The 21,437-nt window shown below is 33.4% G+C and overlaps 1 protein-coding gene across 1 annotated transcript in view; it reads left to right on the forward strand.

Annotated features, from left to right (window-relative positions):
* RNF212 (ring finger protein 212) overlaps nt 1–16,903 on the forward strand; it is a 36,099-nt gene extending 19,196 nt beyond the window's left edge. Inside the window, exons 5-12 of the mRNA XM_051965970.1 lie at nt 2,993–3,051; nt 5,693–5,757; nt 5,853–5,922; nt 6,620–6,665; nt 8,661–8,724; nt 13,121–13,184; nt 16,070–16,254; nt 16,753–16,903. Of these exons, the coding sequence (XP_051821930.1) occupies nt 2,993–3,051; nt 5,693–5,757; nt 5,853–5,922; nt 6,620–6,665; nt 8,661–8,724; nt 13,121–13,184; nt 16,070–16,254; nt 16,753–16,790 (591 nt within the window). The 3' untranslated portion in view covers nt 16,791–16,903. The remainder of the gene's footprint in view (nt 1–2,992; nt 3,052–5,692; nt 5,758–5,852; nt 5,923–6,619; nt 6,666–8,660; nt 8,725–13,120; nt 13,185–16,069; nt 16,255–16,752) is intronic.
* The last annotated feature ends 4,534 nt before the right edge of the window (nt 16,904–21,437 follow it).

Consider the following 21,437-nt stretch of genomic DNA (forward strand, 5'->3'; position numbering starts at 1 on the left):
AATCCAGGTCCTGCACTCCATACATTACACCATCTAGCTATCCTCTAGCTACCCTCACTATAGTGGCTGCTAGGTATTAATAGGGGCACTCAACAATAACAAGGAACTAATCCGTGTGGATTTGACTATGGCCTAGGATTTGAGCTTTCTTATTCCATATCTAGCATTCCTTTCACACTGACCTTTTGACTTATAGCTCATTTATCCAACTCCTATATCATCTATTCAAGTCATTGCCTTGCCCAAAGATCTTTCCTGTTGTAGGAGAATACTTAACCTGATGTTGAACCAGGAAGAAAAGACCTAAGAGGTAATAATAGCTGTCTTCAAGTATTTGGGGGATGGTCATCAGGAGTGGAAGACATGAAATAGGTAAATCTTGAGGTTAGGAAAACTTTATAAAAATTTGATCTCTCAAAAAATGAAATGAGCTACTTCAGGAAGTAGGAAGTTTTCCCTCATTGAAGGTCTTCAAGTCCTTGATCTTGCTAGGCGATTCCCTTTGTGCTTTCTCACTTGCTGAAATATTGATCAACTAACAAGTGAACATGTGTCTGTAGTCTAAGAAATAACACAGATCCACAGAATTTAAGCAACTCAGAGACCATCTAGTCCAACCCATACATGAAAGGCTTTGTCTTGACTTGAGTAGAACACATAGGCTCTTCCATAATTCTTTATTTTAATTTTCTTATTCTGATCCATTTTAGATTTTCTTGATTATTGTTTCATTATTATTTAAATCTTCAGGTCCCATAAAATTATTTTCTTTTATTTCTGAGGATTTTAGAATTTTTTCCCTTCATATAAGAGTAATCATTCATTGTATTATACTCTTTTCTGGATTGAGTTAGTCCATCAGTACAGACTTTGGACAGGCATTGCAGTTGAAAAATTATTTGAGTCCAAAATTCAGATTCTATCAACTTACTATATATCTACTATGTCCTAGGATCTGTACTAATTGGTTGCTAGACAAAGGCTAAAACAAAACAGTCCCTGATCCTAAGGAGCTTCCATGCTATTAAGGGAAACAACATAAAATTAAATCCAAATTTACATAAAAGTAAATCCAAATAAATTCAAAGCAGATGACAAGAAATAGGACAGGGATTCAGGGATAGGAGAGACCAGCAGGTGGAGAAGGACATTTGAAAGAGGGAGAAATTGAGCTGATCCTTGAAGGAAGCAGACAGGTAAGAAGGGAGATCATTCTGTGTCTTGGGAAACATCTGTAACAAAGCCATGAAAATCAGGGGAGGGGATTTTTTTTTTTCCTATTGATAGCAGCTAGGCAGAGTTAGCTGAAATGTTGTATGGGAAGGGGCTCAGTGTGCAATTAACTTGGAAAGTTGGCTGGAAGCAGATTATAAAAGGGCTTTCAAGGTCAAGCTGAGGAATTTGTGTTTGATCTTAGATATTATAGGGGGTCTTTGGAGCTTTCTGAGTAAGGAAGGGACATGGTCAAGCCTGTATTTTAAAAGTATTTGTGGCTGGATTGGATAGAGGAGACAGATAAGGCAGAGATGCTAATTAAAAGGCTGGTGCAGTGTTCCAGGTTAAAAGTTATGAGGGCTTGTATAAGATGGTGAGCATATGAGTAGAGAGAAAGAGATAGTTATTAGAAATGCTATGGAAGTAAATCTGACAGGATTTGGCAAGTAAATTGGATGAATGAGGTCAAGGAAGGTAGAAAGATGAAGATGATTCCAAAGTTATGAATCTGGGTTCTGGAAAGAGAGTGGTTGTGTCCTTTACAGAAACAGAGAAATTAGGAAGAAGGAGTTTAGATAATGAATTCTGTTTTTAAACTGTTGAATTTGTGATGCCTACAGATTATACAGTTGGAATAGGAGGACGGAAGTAGTCATCTTCAGTTTGAGATATATAGCACACTGTATTCAACAACTCTAAACTCTTTCCTGATGAGAAACCCCCTACTTTTTAACTGTAGTATTTTCCTGGTAATGCTTTATGGTTATGAATTCTATAATCCCACAGTCTCCAAAGAGTTTTAATTAAGTCAGGGGCCATAGACAGACTCATGATAGGAGTAAGTAGGTTTAAATAATAACCTCTGTGCAAAAAGTAACATAACATAAGGGATATATCATCATAGAAATATATTATTGAAAAAAATAGTCAAATTAGGTAGTGAGAGCAAGGAATAACAAGTGGATACCTTGAATATTGCATGGATGTTCATAAAAGGTTGAGAACATTGAGGAAAGCCTGGATAAAGTCTGTGTTGGAAGATTTAGAAGAAACCATGGAGAACAGTCTTACATGAAAATTGACAAATAGGTTGGGATCTGCACTGGGAGTATACTCATATTGAAGAGGTCATGGATGTACTGAAGTGTGCAGATGTTATTGTTATTATTAAAATGCCCATTTGTTTAAATCATTATCAAATTCATCAAAAAAGGCATCTTAGGCTTTTCCATCATGTGGGACGTCACTGAAATTTTTTGTTGTTAAGAAATGGTAAATGATAAAAAATAGAGTAGAAACATTGCCCTGGTTAATCTAGTGCTATTTCTAAAAATTATTTGCAATATTAAGATTACTGGAGAGTCTTTTTGATGCTTGAGATGGACTCAGTATTTTTCAAATGAAACTTTCAAATACAAGTTCTAAAGAGCCTGATGTGGTGAATTTTTATTTTGAGCAGATGTTATCTGGATCCTGACCAATTTTTCCTGGAATAATTGATTCAGAGTTAAAATGCCAAAAAGATCTGGACTTTATATTATCTAAACCACTCTCTATAAAATATAATATTTTTCAATTCCTTTTCTTCAAAACAAATGTTTTCTAAATAATTGTAATGTAATTTGTCATTCGTTAAATATGCATATGCATAAATGCTAATTTTATGTAACTTTGGTTTTGTTATATAGTAACAAATTTCATTATCAAAATGTATCTTAAATATTGGTATTGCTGGCATACTCATTTTGATCCATGGGAATCATTTGATTATATTTAGATTTCAAAATTAGAAGAATCTCTCAAAACATTAACACAGCAGATACAGCAGATTCAAAGGTAAGGTGAAATTAAACTTTTAGTAAATCTTCAAAATCAAATAGAAAAAAATGCAGTTATGTAGGACTTTGAAGTTTACAAAATATTTTCTTTATGACCATTCTGTCCTATGAAATAATCAAGGCAAAGCTTATTGAGATAAATAAACTGAAGCTTAGATTATAAGCCCATGTCTGTGCAAGAGTTTGAATCTAGACTCTTGATTGCAAATCCAATACCCTTTACTGTGAATTTTGTATGTTAACTCTGTAATAACAGTAACAAGCATTTCTGTTGTTGAACTAGTATTCATTCACCAACCGTGGCTCTCATATTCCTTATCTTGATGTTACCTTTAACTTTTCCTCTCACTTCTCGTATCAAATTAATTACAGAATTTTATTGAGTTCAGTCTGCCACCATTACATCTCTAAAATCCTCTCTTTCCTTACTACCATCACTCTGGTGAAGATCCTCTCTGATCTGAGCAACCCCATGGGTTATGGCAGTAGCCTTCTCATGGGTCTTCTGCTACTTTATCTTCCAAATCATTCTTCATACCACTGCCAGACTTAATCTTTTTAAATCAATTCTGATGTCACATTTCTATTCAAACCCCTTCAATATTTCCCTTTTGAATACCAAGTAAAATTCAGCTTCTTTGCTTGATGCTCTTCCATTTCCTTTGATCTTCTTCGATGTCTTGATATATTCTAGAGTCTATGCCAGGAGATTTTGCCTGCTCTTTCAAATAGAAATTATTAATCCTTTCTGTGTCATGGACCTCTTTGAATTTTGGTGGTGTCTATGAACCCATTCTTAAGATAATGTTTTTAAATGTATAAAATACATAGAATTTTATAGGAAACCACAAATATTGAAGTACGAATGTCAAAAAAAGTTCAGTGACTCCAGATTAAGAAGCCCTCCTTTCAATCCTGATACAAATGCTTTTTCTTCCAACAGACTTCCTTGTTCCTCCCTTGCAATGATTTTGGATATCAGCTAGCACTTTGTTGTGTGTCTCTCATGTCACTTCATATGTTTTGTTTTCTTCTACAGTCATTCGTGTATGTTCATTCCTTCCACCTATTGGATGATAAGCTTGCTAAGAGCAGACTGTGATATGTCTCAATATTATATCTCCCCAGTGTTTAATATAGTATTTTTTCATACATTATGTAAAATAAAGCCCTACTGAAAGATTTAATTTATGCATATAAATAAATGATTTAGTATTTATATTAGTTTCTCCTGGTATAGTGGAAAGAGTACTGATTTTGAAGTCCGTGGACCCAAGTTCAGATTTTGTCTTTGGTATGCAGCACTTGTTAGTTGTACAGCATAGTTATTTTCCTCGGCTTCACTTTCCTCATCTGTAAAATGAGAAGGTTGAACCAGATGGTTTCTGACACCCTATTCAGCTTATTATCTGTGGTTATGTGGTCGTGAAAAAAAAGCCCTGGAACTGTGTCAGTTGCAACAGCTATAGGATGTTCGCATTGACAGCTCTTTTGATGACACCTAAAAAGTATAGTATGATGGATTAAAAGTAATGATTATTGTCACTTTTTAATTTCATGTGTACCAACCAGTTTGGAAAATAACTATTTATCAGTAATAATAATTATTTGTGTAGCTGTTGCAAACTTTAAAGTTTGCAAAGCATTTACCATCTTCACATATCTGTGAACTCAGTAGTGCAAATATTATCCCCATTTACAGATGAGGAAACTTAGGTCCAGAGGGATGAGCTTCTGAGCTCACAAGTAATTACAATTTGGTAAGTAAGTGAAATCACTAATGATGATATTATTGTGTTTCCCCTCAGTTTTCTAAGTAACCATCATACAAGACAGGGAGACAGAAAAGCATTTTGAAATACTACCTTTGATTTTTTAAGCATGACTTCTATAAATAAAACTTAATTTTCAGAAGTGGTTCTATTTTTTTTTAAATTAAAATGAATTTTTATTTCAAGGAATTCAAGAAGTTTTTTTTTAATTTTATTTTATTTAATAATAACTTTATATTGACACAATCCATGCCAAGGTAATTTTTAACAGCATTATCCCTTGCACTCGCTTCTGTTTCGATTTTTCCCCTCCCTTCCTCCACCCCCTCCCCTAGATGGCAAGCAGTCCTATATATGTTAGATATGTTGCAGTATATCCTAGATACAATATATGTTTGCAGAACCGAACAGTTCTCTTGTTGCACAAGGAGAATTGGATTCAGAAGGTAAAAATAACCTGGGAAGAAAATCAAAAATGCAAATAGTTCATAGTCGTTTCCCAGTGTTCTTTCTTTGGGTGTAGCTGCTTCTGTCCATCATTTATCCATTGAAACTCAGTTAGGTCTCTTTGTCAAAGAAATCCACTTCCATCAGAATACATCCTCATACAATATCGTTGTCGAAGTGTATAATAATCTCCTGGTTCTGCTCATTTCACTTAGCATCAGTTCATGTAAATCTCTCCAAGCCTCTCTGTATTCATCCTGCTGGTCATTCCTTACAGAACAATAATATTCCATAACATTCATATACCACAATTTAAGTGGTTCTATTTTTAATTGTATGGCATTTTATAATTCTTTAAATGAGTCCATTTATAATAAGTTTTAATGTTTTAATTTGTTTTTTTTCCTTACCTCTATTTAGTAAAAGGCCATCTCAACAAACTGGGCAGTTACCTGTTTCTAAGCCAGTAAAAAATTCAGTTTTAAGTAAGTATAACAATTAATAAAGATACATAACTTAAAAATATGTCTTAGAAGTACACTAAGTAACTTTCTGACATTAAGTTTACTGCTTATCATAGCTTCTTCAGCAAAACCACTTGGATATTCATCATATTCATTCTTGCCAGCTTACTCATCGACCTCCCAAATGTATGTATGTATCTACTAAGTCTAAAAATGAATATTTCTCCACAGAGTTGGTAGTGATTCAATTTAGCCTTCCAAAGAATTTGGAAAGAACTTGAATTACCTGAAAAATTTATGTAAGCCCTTTCTTCCTCTTTTTCTCCTAAAGACTGCATACCAGATAACACACTTACTTCACTATCTTCCTTTCCTAAGGTTCCCTATTTCCTTCTTGGGCCATATTTGAATCTTACTTTCTAATTTGGTAGAGAGCCTTAGCATATCCTGTGGTCATCTCTACACCAGAGTAAAACTTCATAGAAGGGCTTTTGTGGATGTTTTGAATTTTAGGCTCAAAAAATCCTTAGATAAAATGGTCCACTAATTCTGGGGCTAGCAACTCTTGGAAAAAGTGTCATTGGTTGACACAAAAGTATTTGTTGACACCATTCTCCATCATCGGGTTACTTTTCTCTTCGATTCCCTTTTGTTTGTCTGTGCTTCCTTTCTTCTTATTCTATGCTCTTATTTTTCTTCTTTTCGGATTTTTCTTTAGACAATCTATGTAACACGTAGGCTAGTTAATTCAGGTTTTTTAATGTCATTGTTAATATATCATTTTGAACTTTTTTTAATAGAGGCTAACTCTGATCCTTCATTGTAGCATGGAGTTAAATGTAATTCAGTGCTGGGGTTAATTCATATGTTGCATATTTACTAGAGTGGAGTCAATGGACATCGATCACTCACCTTCCCAAATGAGAAAAGTAAGTTAATTTATTAGACATCCTTCATACAGTTGTTTGAAAGTTGCAAGCAACTTAATAAACTTCATGAAAATGAATGGTATTTACATACATTTATCCAACTTTGTGATCGACAACATTTTTACCTTGCATTAAGCTGTGTCTGAGGGATTTGTTGGTAGGTTCACAAAATCTCTTCTGTCCTTTAATTATTTTCTTTCCCTTCCATCTTTGCTAAGTGCCTGAGCTGAGATGATAAAATCATCAAAAATTGGTGCTAGTAAATTGTCTGCTTCTGAGAGTGTCACAACTAGTGTTAATAGCCAAAACAGGGGCTTAAGATTTAGCTAAATAAGATTGCCAAAATATTTCAGGTTATGAATGCAAGCAGTTCAGTGGTTGTAAAGTGTAGCTATAGATTACTTTATTTAAACCTTTGCCTCTATGACTTTGCAAAATACTGGTATATTCTCTAGATCAAAAGTGTGCCCTCCCTCTCCCTTCTCTTTACTTGCTTCATTTTTACTCATTCTTTTAAGACTAGTTTCATCTCTGTCATGAAGCCTTCCCTGGTTCCCTGGTCATTTAACTAAAGATGTTGCATCTCAGACCGTCACACAGTACTTTGTACACTTTATAAGTGTATAATAGCTCATGTTGCTGTCTTGTGCCCTGACCCAGTGAAGGTCTTATCTGAAGTTGTAGCTCCCTAGTAATAAGCACTGTGTTTGAATCATCCTTGAGGAAGATTTTTTTTTTTAACTTGACCTGTGATTCCATCTATAAAAGGAGTTCTAGAGAGGCCTTGTTCTGAGTAGTAAAAGAACTCACACAGAGTCCTAGCTGTCATGCATCAGAATTGTCATTTAAATACAGCCACAGCCATATCTACCCATTATGCTGAGCTAGGGCATATGTTATGAAAGTTAATATTCAATTAAGAGTATAGAATTTTAGAGTGGGAAAGGGTCTTCAGTATTTTGTCTAATTATGCAGATAGGGACAGTACCTGTATTTTCATGGGTATAAGGAACTCATAGGTGAGCAAGCTCTTCTTTAGGCAGTTCAGCATCTTCTCTGAAACTTATAGTTGCAGAGAGTTGCCTAAAGCAATGAAAGGAGATTTCATCTAAATGTTCACACAGACAGCACATGTCAGAGACAGGACTTGAACCCAGATCTTCCTAGTTTCTAAGCTAGCTCTGAATCTCCTACACTAGCTTACCTTATGAGGTAATTATAATTAACTCCTTTGTATTTCTCTGCAAAGAAAGTTGGTTATATCCAGGCTAAGAAATTTAGACTGCATTCAGTGTATAATAAGGAGCCATTAAAGTTTTTTGAGCAGGGACATAACATGATTATTTCTGTGTTTGATGGAGCATTTAGCAAAACAAGAAAATGAGGAGGTTATAGTAATAGTTCAGGTATGAGGTGATGAGAGTGTGAAGCAGAAGATTAGGACAAAGCTAGAAATGAAAAAGTACCTAGGAAAAATGTTGGAGACATATACTTAGAAAAGAAGTGAGGGAAACTGGTGAGAGAAAAGAATCCTAGTCTCTTGAGTCATAGCCCACCCTCTTTCCATTATTCTTGGGATGCTAATTTAATGTAAAATCATATTTATAAATTTTCAGTGTATTTAAAAAATAAATCTTATTATCTTTGCTGTAATCACATTCTGATTTGTATTATAGAAGTTTTTAAATATCTTAAAACTGTCATACTTTTTAGATTGTAAAATTCTTAAGATCAAGTACTGTGTTATTTTTCACCTCTATCTTCAGTTCCTAGTATAGTGTTGTGAACATAAAAAGTGCTCAATAAATATTTCCTAAATTGAAAAAGAGACTTTGATTCTGAAATTGTTTTTACTGTCTCTTCAAAAAAATTGTCAATCATCAAGTATATATCAAGTAAAATATTATTCTAATTATGCCGTTGATCTTATTAAAATATTTGTAATGGGCAGTACTAATTTTATAATATTTCAAATTTTATTAATTCCTAACTTAGCCTGAGACAACAGCAGGCCCTGCAAGACTGTCACTGATCAGTCCACCTCAAGATGGACGTATGGGTATGTAAAAATATCATTTTTGCAGCTTTACCATAAATTGTTTCATGTGTATATATAAAGTATGATTCTAACCTGTAGCCATTGCTAAGAACAATTTTGGTACTCCTCTTTTGGATTTTTCTTCAGAGCCAGTTAACAAATCTTACAACAAATTCTAACTCATGATTTTATATTCAAATTGATTTCTTCTATTCTCACCGTTTTGCATCCTTAACCATACCCCATAGCCAGAGCTATGATGGGAAGAAAGTGGTAAACAACTTCTGGGGCTTTATGCTAATGTGGCAAAATGAAAGGATACTGAAAACACTTGCAGGGTTTTTTTTTGTTGTTGTTGTTTGTTTTTTAGCATTTTAGGAACAACTGGACTTTTACTTTAGTTAGTTTGAATAATTACTTAAATTAAGAAACCCCCAGGGTAGTTCCATGTGTCTTTTTTTTTTTTAATTTTTATTTAATAATTACTTTATATTGACAGAATCCATGCCAGGGTAATTTTTTTTACAACATTATCCCTTGCACTCGTTTCTGTTCCGATTTTTTTCCCCTCCCTCCCTCCACCCCCTCCCCTAGATGGCAAGCAGTCCTTTATATGTTAGATATGTTGCAGTATATCCTAGATACAATATATGTTTGCAGAACCGAACAGTTCTCTTGTTGCATAGGGAGAATTGGATTCAGAAGGTATAAATAACCCGGGAAGAAAAACTAAAATGCAGATAGTTCACATTCGTTTCCCAGTGTTCTTTCTTTGGGTGTAGCTGCTTTTGTCCGTCATTTATCAATTGAAACTCAGTCAGGTCTCTTTGTCAAAGAAATCCACTTCCATCAAAATATGTCCTCATACAATATCGTTGTCAAAGTGTATAATGATCTCCTGGTTCTGCTCATTTCACTTAGCATCAGTTCATGTAAGTCTCGCCAGTCCTCTCTGTATTCATCCTGCTGGTCATTTCTTACAGAACAATAATATTCCATAACATTCATATACCACAATTTACCCAGCCATTCTCCAATTGATGGGCATCCATTCATTTTCCAGTTTCTAGCCACTACAAATAGGGCTGCTACAAACATTTTGACACATACAGATCCCTTTCCCTTCTTTAGTATTTCTTTGGGATATAAGCCCAATAGAAACACTGCTGGATCAAAGGGTATGCACAGTTTGATAATTTTTTGGGCATAATTCCAGATTGCTCTCCAGAATGGTTGGATTCGTTCACAGCTCCACCAACAATGCATTAGTGTCCCAGTTTTCCCACATCCCCTCCAACATTCATCATTATTTTTTCCTGTCATCTTAGCGAATCTGACAGGTGTGTAGTGATAGTTCCATGTGTCTTAACTTCCCTCTGGCACACCCCTCCCAAATAAACTCCTTCTTGGGTCTCTTACTTCCTTTCTCTTCATTTAATATTTTCCCAAGATCCTACCTAATTCCCACTCCTTTTCATAATGCATATCACAAACATGTAGTGTCCTGCTTGCTTTTCATTTTAAAAGTTGCAAGTTTTTGTTTTGCTTATAGTAGTAATTTTTAGTTCCAGGAACCCCTATCAACAACAAAACAATAACAAAATGTGCTGTGAATCTCTAGAGTAATTTAATATTCCACTCACAGTATTTTTAGATTTATTCATTAAATTCTTACAATAAGTACAAAGATGACTTTTGATCACAAAAATTCCAAATTTAAAATTTAGATTATGTAATTATAATAGAATATAAATATTTCCTGTCTAACAATTTAAAATTAAATATAAAATTATAAAATATCATGAATATTTTATTTCCACAAGAAATAAAAGAAATATTACAGCCAGATCTTGTATCTTTATTATAGTGATGTGTAACACTTCAAATTTTGTTAAACATAAATGGCCTTTTAATGTAATAAATTGTATCTTAGAAGGTATTTAACATACTATAATAATCATAGTAAACTTAGTTTTGATAGACTTTTTGGTTTGAGCCAAAGTTTGCAATATCTGACAATAATAGAAAGTCTTAGATCTAGTTTTTCATTAAGTTTAATTCTGTATCTTCTTTTGAAACCAGAATAAAATAAAAATGATCATTTATACAAACATATAGGGGAAAGTAGTATGAAAATTTTACAAGTTATCTTGTGAGAAATAACTAGATGGAAGTTATTTTATTTTTAGCCAAAGATGTATATGACTGTCAATTTTGAATGGTGTTTGTAATCCAAATCCATTGAAAATATTGAAAGTTTTCTTTTTTATCCATTGTCAGTTCATCAGCCTGAGACATAAAAGACATGTCAAATGGTTGTGATTCCAATTTAATTTACTGGAAACTTTTGGAAAATATTCATTGAAAGTCACTTGTAAAAATTTCAGGTGATTACAAATGTTTTTCCTGATTTGAGGTTAGTTCCAAGATAGTTCCAAGAGATCTAAAGCTCCAAGGACAGTTTATTTTGTAATGAGAAATTATGTAATATCACAAAGTACACAATACAATTTCCAATTATGTATTTCTAAAATTTTAGTTTATTAATCATACCTTTTACCTTGATCATTGAAAGTTTTACATTTGGACCTTTTGATGATGTGGTGAGTTCATTAATTTTTTAAAAATGTATCTGTTAATGAGGACATATTTTGATGGAAGTGGATTTCTTTGACAAAGAGACCTAACTGAGTTTCAATTGATAAATGACGGACAAAAGCAGCTACACCCAAAGAAAGAACACTGGGAAACGAATGTGAACTATCTGCATTTTAGTTTTTCTTCCCGGGTTATTTATACCTTCTGAATCCAATTCTCTCTATGCAACAAGAGAACTGTTCAGTTCTGCAAACATATATTGTATCTAGGATATACTGCAACATATCCAACATATAAAGGACTGCTTGCCATCTAGGGGAGGGGGTGGAGGGAGGGAGGGGGAAAAAAACCGGAAAAGCAACGAGTGCAAGGGATAATGTTGTCAATATAAAGTAATCATTAAATAAAAATTTTTTAAAAAAAAAAGTATCAAAGGAAAAAAAAATGTATCTGTTAAACATAATGATCTTCATGGTCATATCACATTACTTGTACATTCAGGTGAAAAGGATGACCAGTGGATGTAACAACTAACTTGTCTTTCACATGAGTTCAGCTAGAGGAAAGCCACTTGTGTGTTAGAAGAAAACATGCTTGCTACCAGTGTCTTCACAAAAAATGATAAATACTCAAAAGTAGGGTTGGATTTTATAAAATCAGTTATTTTGGCAGCATCACATAATACTCCTGGTGTTTGTGACAATTTCTTTGATGCAAGCACTTGTTTGTATATGCTGCAAAGTGTCCATACTATATTTTCATTAATTTTTTCAGTATGTGAAATAGCATCCCTAAATTGCTAAGTCATCAATTGTGTTCTATCTGTACACATTCCACAACAAAATAACCAACTGATTTGTTTTCCTTCAAAGTGTGAATTAAATTAAACATGTTTTTTTTCCCTTCTCTTAACTGATGGCAATATAGCATATTTTCTTCTACCATCTTGCAAATAAATATAACTTACAAATATAATTGAAATTGCTGGGTTACAAATATCAGCTGTTTCATCTAATTGCAGAGCATCAATGTTCTTTTTGCAGGTCTTTCTTCAATTACTTTTTCAACATCACTAGATATATCATATATTCTACAAAACATTGTGCTGTTAGAAATGGGTATCATCTCTAACTTTTTAATGCAAAAGTATCCAAATATAAGCTTGACAGTTGCTTTGGCAATTGCCAGAATTAAATTTTTCTGTAATAGTATGAACTTTGTTGTTTATTTTTTTACAATTTAGTAACTTGCTAAATATGAATTCAATTGCTTTTTCTACTTGTTTATCCACAGAAAAAATGAATAAATATTGTGTTTTCAAATCTTGTTCTTTCCACTTTTAAAAAAATCAAGAGACTCATCAACATTGCTTTCATGTTTTCATTATAAATGTTGAGCCAGAAGGGAAGGTCTTATTCTATATATAAGAACATCACAAATTATACATTGTGATCATGGCTATTCATTACATCCAATAAATTTTCTATATACATATTTTCTGGATACATACTTATATACATACATACATTGTGCACGTGCATAGTTTATCCATATTTATATATATTCAAATTTATATATACATATACATACGTGTGTGTGTGTGAGAGAGAGAGAGAGAGAGAGAGAGGTGGGGGGGAGGAATTGGATGCTTGGGCTTTGTAGGGCAAGAAAAGTGTGTCTTAAATATTAATACATTTAAGCAACATTTATTTGAGGGAAAAGAATGATAAATTTAAGTAAAATCAGAGCAAATAATTTATCTTTCTAAAAATTTCTCATTGAAATGAAAAGTATAATATTTGAAAACATTATTTCACAGGAAGTGTTTCTTACAGAGGGCCCCAACTAGTTGGACTTAACTCAAGTCAGAACAGTATTTCAAGGTCTGTATGATGATTTATGTGTACAATATAGTTTTAAGAAGGAGAATGTATTATATATTTGATGATGTCTTTTAATAGTTTTGTTAGGAAATTGTTTACTTTGTATTTTTCCTTATTGAATATATTACAATATCTAGATTTATTTATTGGTTCTTATAATGTTAAGAAATGTTGAGTTACCATCTTAGAGTTGTCTAGAACAGGGCTGTGTGAGTAGAAATGGGGTTCACAGAACGATCATCCATAAGGATCCCTGGAGAAACAGAATGATTTATAAAATCACATGGGTGTGTGTGCATGTGTGTGAGTGTGATATACTTACAAATGTTACTATACTATATGAGTAACTATATGTATACATAGACACTTATACAATGACTATTATAATTATGTGCACATGACAGCAGAGAGGAGAGTCATCTTCATTGGGCGTAGGCCGTCCATTAGAGTGTTAAGTGGGCTGCTGAGAGGGGAAGCAGTTTGTTCCAGATTTCACAGCCATTGGGTGACAGAGGCATGATTGGAACCTGGCTTCAGGCTATCCCTAACCCTTGTATCTATCATATGATTAATAAATATTTTCTGAATTAAATTAACATTTCTTGTTAATGATGCTCTATATTTGCTGCTTCCCCTTCTTAGTCTCTTTTTGAAGGGTCATTTATTTCCTGAGTAATGCAGGGGAAAAAAATGCTGGATTTGGAGAGGACCTGGGTTCAATTCCTACCTGTACCACTTATTGCCTCGGTGACCTTGATTGAGCCATATCACTTCCTCAGATATGAAGGGAATGAGTTGGAATGATGACCTCGAAGGTCTCTTCTAGTTCCATAGTTAAGAAATCGACATTAACTGTTAATGATAATCCTTTAGGCAGGCCATTCACCCAGTTACAAAACCCCCAATTTTCTTGTCCATTATCCTATACATCTTTCTCTTTTCCACAAGAAGCGTAGCAAGATTTTTTTGTCAAAAGCTTCGTTAAAAAAATTAGGTAAATTATGTGGCAGACATTCCTTCGTTCTACCAGTCTAACAATGCTATTAAAAAAGTAGTAAGGTTATTTTGGCATGACCAGCTAATACAAAGTAGGTGTTTAATAAAGGCTCACTTGATTGCTTGACTTGTTTGACTTGTTCTTGATGACTCTGTGCTGGTTTTCTCTATAATCTAGCTTTACGTCTTCTTATTTTTGTGCATATGTAGTTACCATTTTAAAATTGAGGTCTGAGGCTTTACATTTATCACTGTTAAGTTTTATTTTGTTAGATTTGCTCATCATTCTAGTCTTAGAGGAATAAGAATGATTATGAATAGCCTAATTTCATGGACTTGAGGGAGCCTCCTTGTTCTCTTTGGACCTCTTGGTGTTTGCAGGTGACCTGAAGCTGGGAGAGGCAGCTAAAATTTTGGGTGACATAGCCAGAGCCAAAAAGAACTCAATAGAGGAAATCACTCTTTATTCTATCCATACTATACAATAGCTCAGACATCTTCTGTGCTGGATGGCATATTTTAGAATGGGTTTTGTTAAGCTGGAGGACCTCCAAAGCAAAGCTAAAACCCAGCGAATGATCTTAAAACTGACACACAATGGTTTGGTGACACATAATGTGGAAAATAGAAAATGTAAGGGGTATACACATGATCAGTAGCTCCTAAAATGCTCGAAGGAAAGAGGATTACATTTGTTCTATTTGGCTTCAAAGGAAGCAACTAGGACCAGTAGATGGAAATTCAAGGTATCAATTTTAGGCTGAATGTAAGGAAAAGCTTTATAACAATTAGAACTACCTAAAAGTAAGATTTTTAGGCTGCTCGGAGTAATGGATTCCCCTTCAGTTGAATTCTTTAAACAAAAAATCATTCCTGGTCCTCTTGTTGAGGATGTTGGTAAAGGGGATTTCAGGTATAGGTTGAAGCAGATGGCTTTTGAGATTGAGATTCTGTAGTCCTCTGTTCTTTATTCACTTTTATATAGTACCCAAACTCCCCAAAGTATACAATTCTCTTTTTTAAAAAATGGTTCTTAACAGCATAAGAATAATAAGTTCTCAATTCAATGATATCATTTTGCAGAGGTATAAAAGTTTCAGATTCTTTTTTATTCTAGTCTTTAAAAGTTTATTATGGTATGATAAAATATTATACAGTTATTTGAGAAAAAGATGAAAACATTAAATCTGATTGATTTTAAATTGTTTGATAAGCAAGATCCTAGACAGTAAACCACTTAACCACTCAGTGATCTATGAAATTCTTTAAGACTCTAAGTTGCACAGAAGGTATAAATTTGCATTATTTTTCCTCATTAGAGAATTCTCTATCCCTGAAATCACAGTCTAGTTCTTGTTCCTTATTAGAGAGGAGGTTGTAGGAGTCTGTTGTCTTTTTTTTTCTTCCTTTCTTTTCTTCAAGACAGTTAAGGTTAAGTAATTTGCCAGAAACACAACAGGTAGTAAGTGTAAACTCCAGTTTTCCTTATTTCAGGGCCAATTCTCTGTCCACTATGCCATCTAGTTGTCCCCCTGAGTTTGTTATCTGTTAGATCAACTTTCAGCATATTCTGTGTCTCATATTTTTGTATAATATGTTTCATCGTTATAGGAACCATTAGTAAAACTTTGATTGCATAATCATGCATTATGTGTATTAATAGTAATTGTACTATGCAAAAATTGTATGTAAATCATGCACTTTGATAAGTAATATTATATTAAGAAAACCGTGAGGAAGGCAAATTGCCAAAGATAAATTTTAAAACCAAATTTAAAAGACTTGGTTTATCTACAAATTTATTTCATCTTTTAACATGCATAATTAATAGCTGAATATCATGTTGTTAAAATAATTGTATTAACGGTTTTATTGGGTTGTGTTAATAGGATACCACCATCACAAATGCCTTATAGTGGACCTTCACATGTTCTGTCATCTTCCTTGCAAAATAGAATAGGAATGTGGGATACTTCTGGCTTCAGAATTCCTCAGTTTACACCTCCTGCATCCCAGTCTTCAGCGCCAAGACAGCCAATTAGCATATCCAATCTTCTACAGAGGCAATGTTTAGGCAAGTGAATGATCTAATTTTAAAAATTAATTAACTAGAAAAATACTTTAGTTTTGTAAGATACAGCATGAATTCACTTGTATTCAAGAACTGTATTTGTGAGAGAACTTATTTTAAAGATAGGTAAGCTACCAGTTGAGAAAATTGTGAATATTCATAGGAATTCTGTTTATAATCCTTCATGCAGATAATGTAGCATAAAAATTATTATTGATTCTTTGTAAGAGACTTTTTTTTAAGTACTCTGGTTTTTTGGTGAACACCAGGAATGGAAAATCTAAATTTTAAAAAATGTGTCTTCCAGTGTGTGTTCCCTGTACTTCCTTAGAAAATGTTTATTTGAATTTACAGAGACTAATTTTATTTCTATTCTTTTCAACTACACCAAATTTCAAGCTTGCTTTAAGTAACTATATGTTTTATGTGTACTTAACTATCTCTAATGCATATGGATACAGCAGATGAATATATTTCATTTATATTCATTCTTTGTTATAGGTTCTCCTCTTCTTGGAAGAAACACACTAGGAAGATGATTGTTGTTTTTGTGATGATTACTTTCCATTAATTTTTACATGAATCCCTCTTATCAACATTTACCTCTTTATCTATTGAATGTGCCCATTTTCTCTGATGCTACAATTAAGTGGATGACAACATTGAATAAAGAATATTTTTCTTATTTCTCGGAGGAACAAACTTCTTTTTAAAAAAACAACTTTATACCCCTTTAAAAGATAAGTCTTGAACAAATTTAATTGTTTAATACTTACCTTACAATCTCTCTTGCTCTCTTCACACACACACACACACACACACACACACACACTCACTCTTCTGTGTGTTTTTCATTTTGAGGAAGCATGATTTGATCTTTCTGCAACCTTACCAAAAATGGCTATTCCCATTTTTTGTCATCTTTGCTAGTTTGCTGGTTATAACATCACACATTTGAAACATATTTATTGACTTGGACTAGAACAAAAAGAATACAGTTGTTGTCCGAAGAGTCAGATTCTAATCCTGACTCTTATTTGGTACCTCTCTATTCTAGGGCAAGTAGTCATCTAATTCCCCACATATTTGTTGCCTCCTTTTGTAATATAAGACTCTAGATTATCTATAAGGTCACTTCCAAATTCTAAATATTTTAAGCTGTAAGTCAATTATAAAATGAAAAGGGAATTTGTTTTTGTTGGTTGAATCTATCTGGAAAGAATGCTAAAGATAAAAAGGGTGATTTTGATGCATTTGTGGCGATTTGTTGCATACGTAGTCATCAGCGAACAGTTCTTAAAAGAATTGCAAACTGCTTAAAACCATATGAAATAAAGCTCTAAGTCACTATTAATAAGAGAAATGCAAATCAATATAGGCTTGAAGTTTCTGTAGTATAATAGCAAATTGACAAAGATGATAAAAATTGGGAATCGTCATTGTTATTAAGTACCTACATGCTGAGCACTATGATAGGCATTGGGGATAGAAGAATAAAGAATGAAAGAATCCCTGCTTTTAAGATTCTCAAGTTTCCATTATTTAAGGGATAGTGAAATTTATATTTAATGCACTGTGAGAGTTTTAAAGCTTCAAATATGTTATTTTGCTCATCTGTTAAAAACCAGATTAAATTGTTATAAGACAGACCTCATGAAAGGATGGTTAATAATAATGCAGGCACTGAAATATAAAAAATTCTTAAATTTTAGTGCAGCTTAAATGTATCCTCAATTGTCATGTAAAGCAAAAGCTGAAACCCAGTTATATTAACTGTTCCATAGACAAGCTGATTCTTCCAGTTTCTTTCCCAGAAAGAAAATTTATAGTATATCCGTGGTACACTAGAGGGTGCTCTATCTCCAGTAAACCACCTGTAGGAAAAATTGAATTTTATTCTAAAATAAAAAGCTTATCTACAGTTATTGCTTTTGTCACTATTTATAACGGAAATAGACAGCATGGATGCATATTAAGTACTAAGAAGATTCAATATTATTGTCCTGGGCAAGTAACTGTGAGACAGAAGAAGAGAGCTTTGAGTCAAACAAACTGACCAACAATCTATACCCACATAGACCTATGCACACATAGCCATCTGTCATAGATAGCAACTAGCTGGGGCGCTGGATGAATGGCTGGCTCTGGAATCTGAGATCCTGCCTCAGACACAGCTCTATGACCTTACGTACTCCTCTTTACCTCTTAGTTTCACTGCCTCAGTTTCCTCAGCTGTCAGTTGGGGATAATAATCACGCATCTCTCCCAGGGTTGTTGTGAGGATTAAATAATATCGTATTTGCAAAAGTGCTTGGCACAGGGCCTGTCAGCTAGAAGGCTCTATATAAATGCCAACTGTTATTATTATCCTTTTATACTCTAAGGAATGTAAATAAATCATTATTGCTTGCTATTGAATATATACATACATATACAATTTATGCATAGTAATATTTATAACTGAGGCTTTTCTTACTTCTTAGGACTTTTATGTATTGGAAGTTATTCCTTCTCCCTTATAGAAACTGAGTTAATTTGTCACATCAGCAATCTCAAGAGAGAAAAACCATAGCACCCTAAAATCTAGGAGGCTTTTGATTTGAAAAATGCAACCAAAGGCCCCTTTCCTAGCACTTGCCAGAAAATGGGCATATATTCTGTGAATATTATTCATTCTTTGCTCTCTCCTCTCCACTGAAACCAGTGAGATATATCCCTTTTCCCCTCAATAACGTGATAAAATATCTAGCTAAGTCCTGATGACCCCATAGAACCTGATATCATAGACAACATCCTTCACATCACTCTTGTTAGCTTTGGATGAATCAGGAACTTGTAAAGTGAGGAGATGTTCATTATCTAAACAGGAGTTTATGACAAGCTATTCCTTTAAAAAAAAGTTATTTGCTATTTCACTCCAAAATAATATTGATATCATCATCATATGAGGAATTATTTTAAATGATTTCAATGAAGGGCTAGATTCTGAGAATAAAAGGTAAATAAAAATTGTAACTGGTATATTGCTGCTAGCCATAAAATAATCCTCCACAATGACTTGTTCTTTTTAAATATTCAAAAACATTAGTACTTAGAAGACATATCAAGAACTTAAGCAGCTCTATGAGCTCATATGGAGGGAGTTTCATAAACATTAGTTAGTGGTTCAGTTACACATAAGAGACTTCCAAAAAGGAAAATTAATTTTCATGGTTAATATGCTTCTATTTCAAAAATATAATTAGAACCGATATCATTTTAAAATTTTTCATCAAAAACTGGTCAACATTTGGGACTCACCAAAGTTCCTAGAAATTACTTATGTAAATGATGTGCCAAAATGTTTCTATTTAAAAGGAAGTTATCTTTTTAATATTGGTTTTCTACTGATATACGGCTGCAAATTATCCATCACAACTATCTTACAAGAACAAAAATTATAGAAGACCCAAAAGAAAATGAAAAAATTCATGGCTGTGGACTATTACAAATAATCACTCTGTGACAAATGTTAGAAATCTAGAATCAGAAAGAGTTGGGTGCTGGTTATGTAGCCACAGTGACCAGAGTGACCAGAACAGATAGACTTTCTGAGGGCTGTTGATATCCATCAAATAATAATAATAAAAAGTAGGAAAAAAAAAGAAGCCTCAATGTAGAGTATCCATTGAGAATATCCCAGATCATATTCAGTGTGTTAAGGAAATAATCTCCTAATAGTAGAGCTTTTCTCTTTAAAGTGCTGAGAGGATCAATAAAAAATGCTATAGTTTTTGAAACATCTTTGGAAAGTGGCTGCAAGTTGACTTAGGTAACTATGGAAACTATACTACTCTATCCACTTTCAGTGACTCAATACTAGTTCAGATAATATTTTCTTATAAATCTTTTTGGGTAGGGTTAGGGTTATTTAATAATATCAATGTGACTTGGATTATAATATGTACAGATTTTTTTTTATAACAACTTATGGAAACATCTTTGATTTCACTTAAGCGCTAGATCTTTGTTGTCACTTAAAGTTTGTACTAATTTTTCTTAAAAGATGTATTGACCATGTATGGTATTTGGAAGAGTACATGTAAGAAGTCAGCTGTTAACTTGTTTAGTCTCTTAGCTACAGTATTTAAATCATCACTTGCCAAATAGCATTCTTTGCATTCAAAATAATTAAGCTGCCAATTGCTACTTGTTCACTTCTGCACTTGGGTTCTGAGGCTGATGGAGGACACTCATCACGCATACCATCAGGAAGGCATTTAGATATAATGCAGCAATCTATGTTCCAACATTCTTGCTCCTCATTTGTCACTTCAAAGCAATGTGAGACTCAATGGATCCTGCCATTTGGCAGAATATGGTTTCAGTCTTAGAACCACCATGGATAAAAGGAAGATCAGTCAAGGACAGTGAGGGGAGAGGGAAATATTTTTCCTTATCAGTCCTGCCTTGGCCCAGGATTTGTTGGAAACTCCATACTCTTTGCTTCTTCAAAGTGTGGGATTATCTAACTATTTTGCCAATGTTAAGTGAAGTATTTTATTAACAAAAGATTCAACTAAATAAATTACCATCAGATAATTTACTCAAACAAATTTGTAATCTTGTGAATTTAGAAAGTGCCTCCAAGGACTCATTCTGCAACTCATCCAGAGTTGTGACTCTCCAAGAGAGTTACCTGTCTTGTGTAATTCCTCGTGTCCTCCTATGAAGAACATGATAATAGTATTCTAGAATATTTCACTCATTTATTTATAGTGCATGTGGGACAGAACCAATAAAACTTTTAACTGCTACAATGTTTTCTATAATCTCTGCTCTCTTTAGAGGTATATATCTTGATTTAAGTAAATGAGTAAGGATATGGTTTTGCTTCCTAGAATTATATTACTGCAGATATTCTCTTAGGCAATTTAGATGACATCACAATGGATCTACTGAACATGTCAGAGGTCCTCTTTATTTTCTTCCAGCTTTGGAACGTATCAACAATTCTCTCTCATCCATTCAGTATTAGAAAGAATTCAACAGTCTGTTTCACTATATTTCTTCCTAACTCATCACTTCAAGGCCATGTTAGAAGATTTGCCCAAACTGAGTTCAAGAGAGAAAACATTGGTTAGCAGTAGCTGCTTGTGTATAAACTTATTTTTCATGTAACAGTGATTACTTAGAACTTGTCCAAA

Source organism: Antechinus flavipes, chromosome 6, assembly GCF_016432865.1.
Source record: "Antechinus flavipes isolate AdamAnt ecotype Samford, QLD, Australia chromosome 6, AdamAnt_v2, whole genome shotgun sequence".
Taxonomy (NCBI): Eukaryota; Metazoa; Chordata; class Mammalia; order Dasyuromorphia; family Dasyuridae; genus Antechinus; species Antechinus flavipes.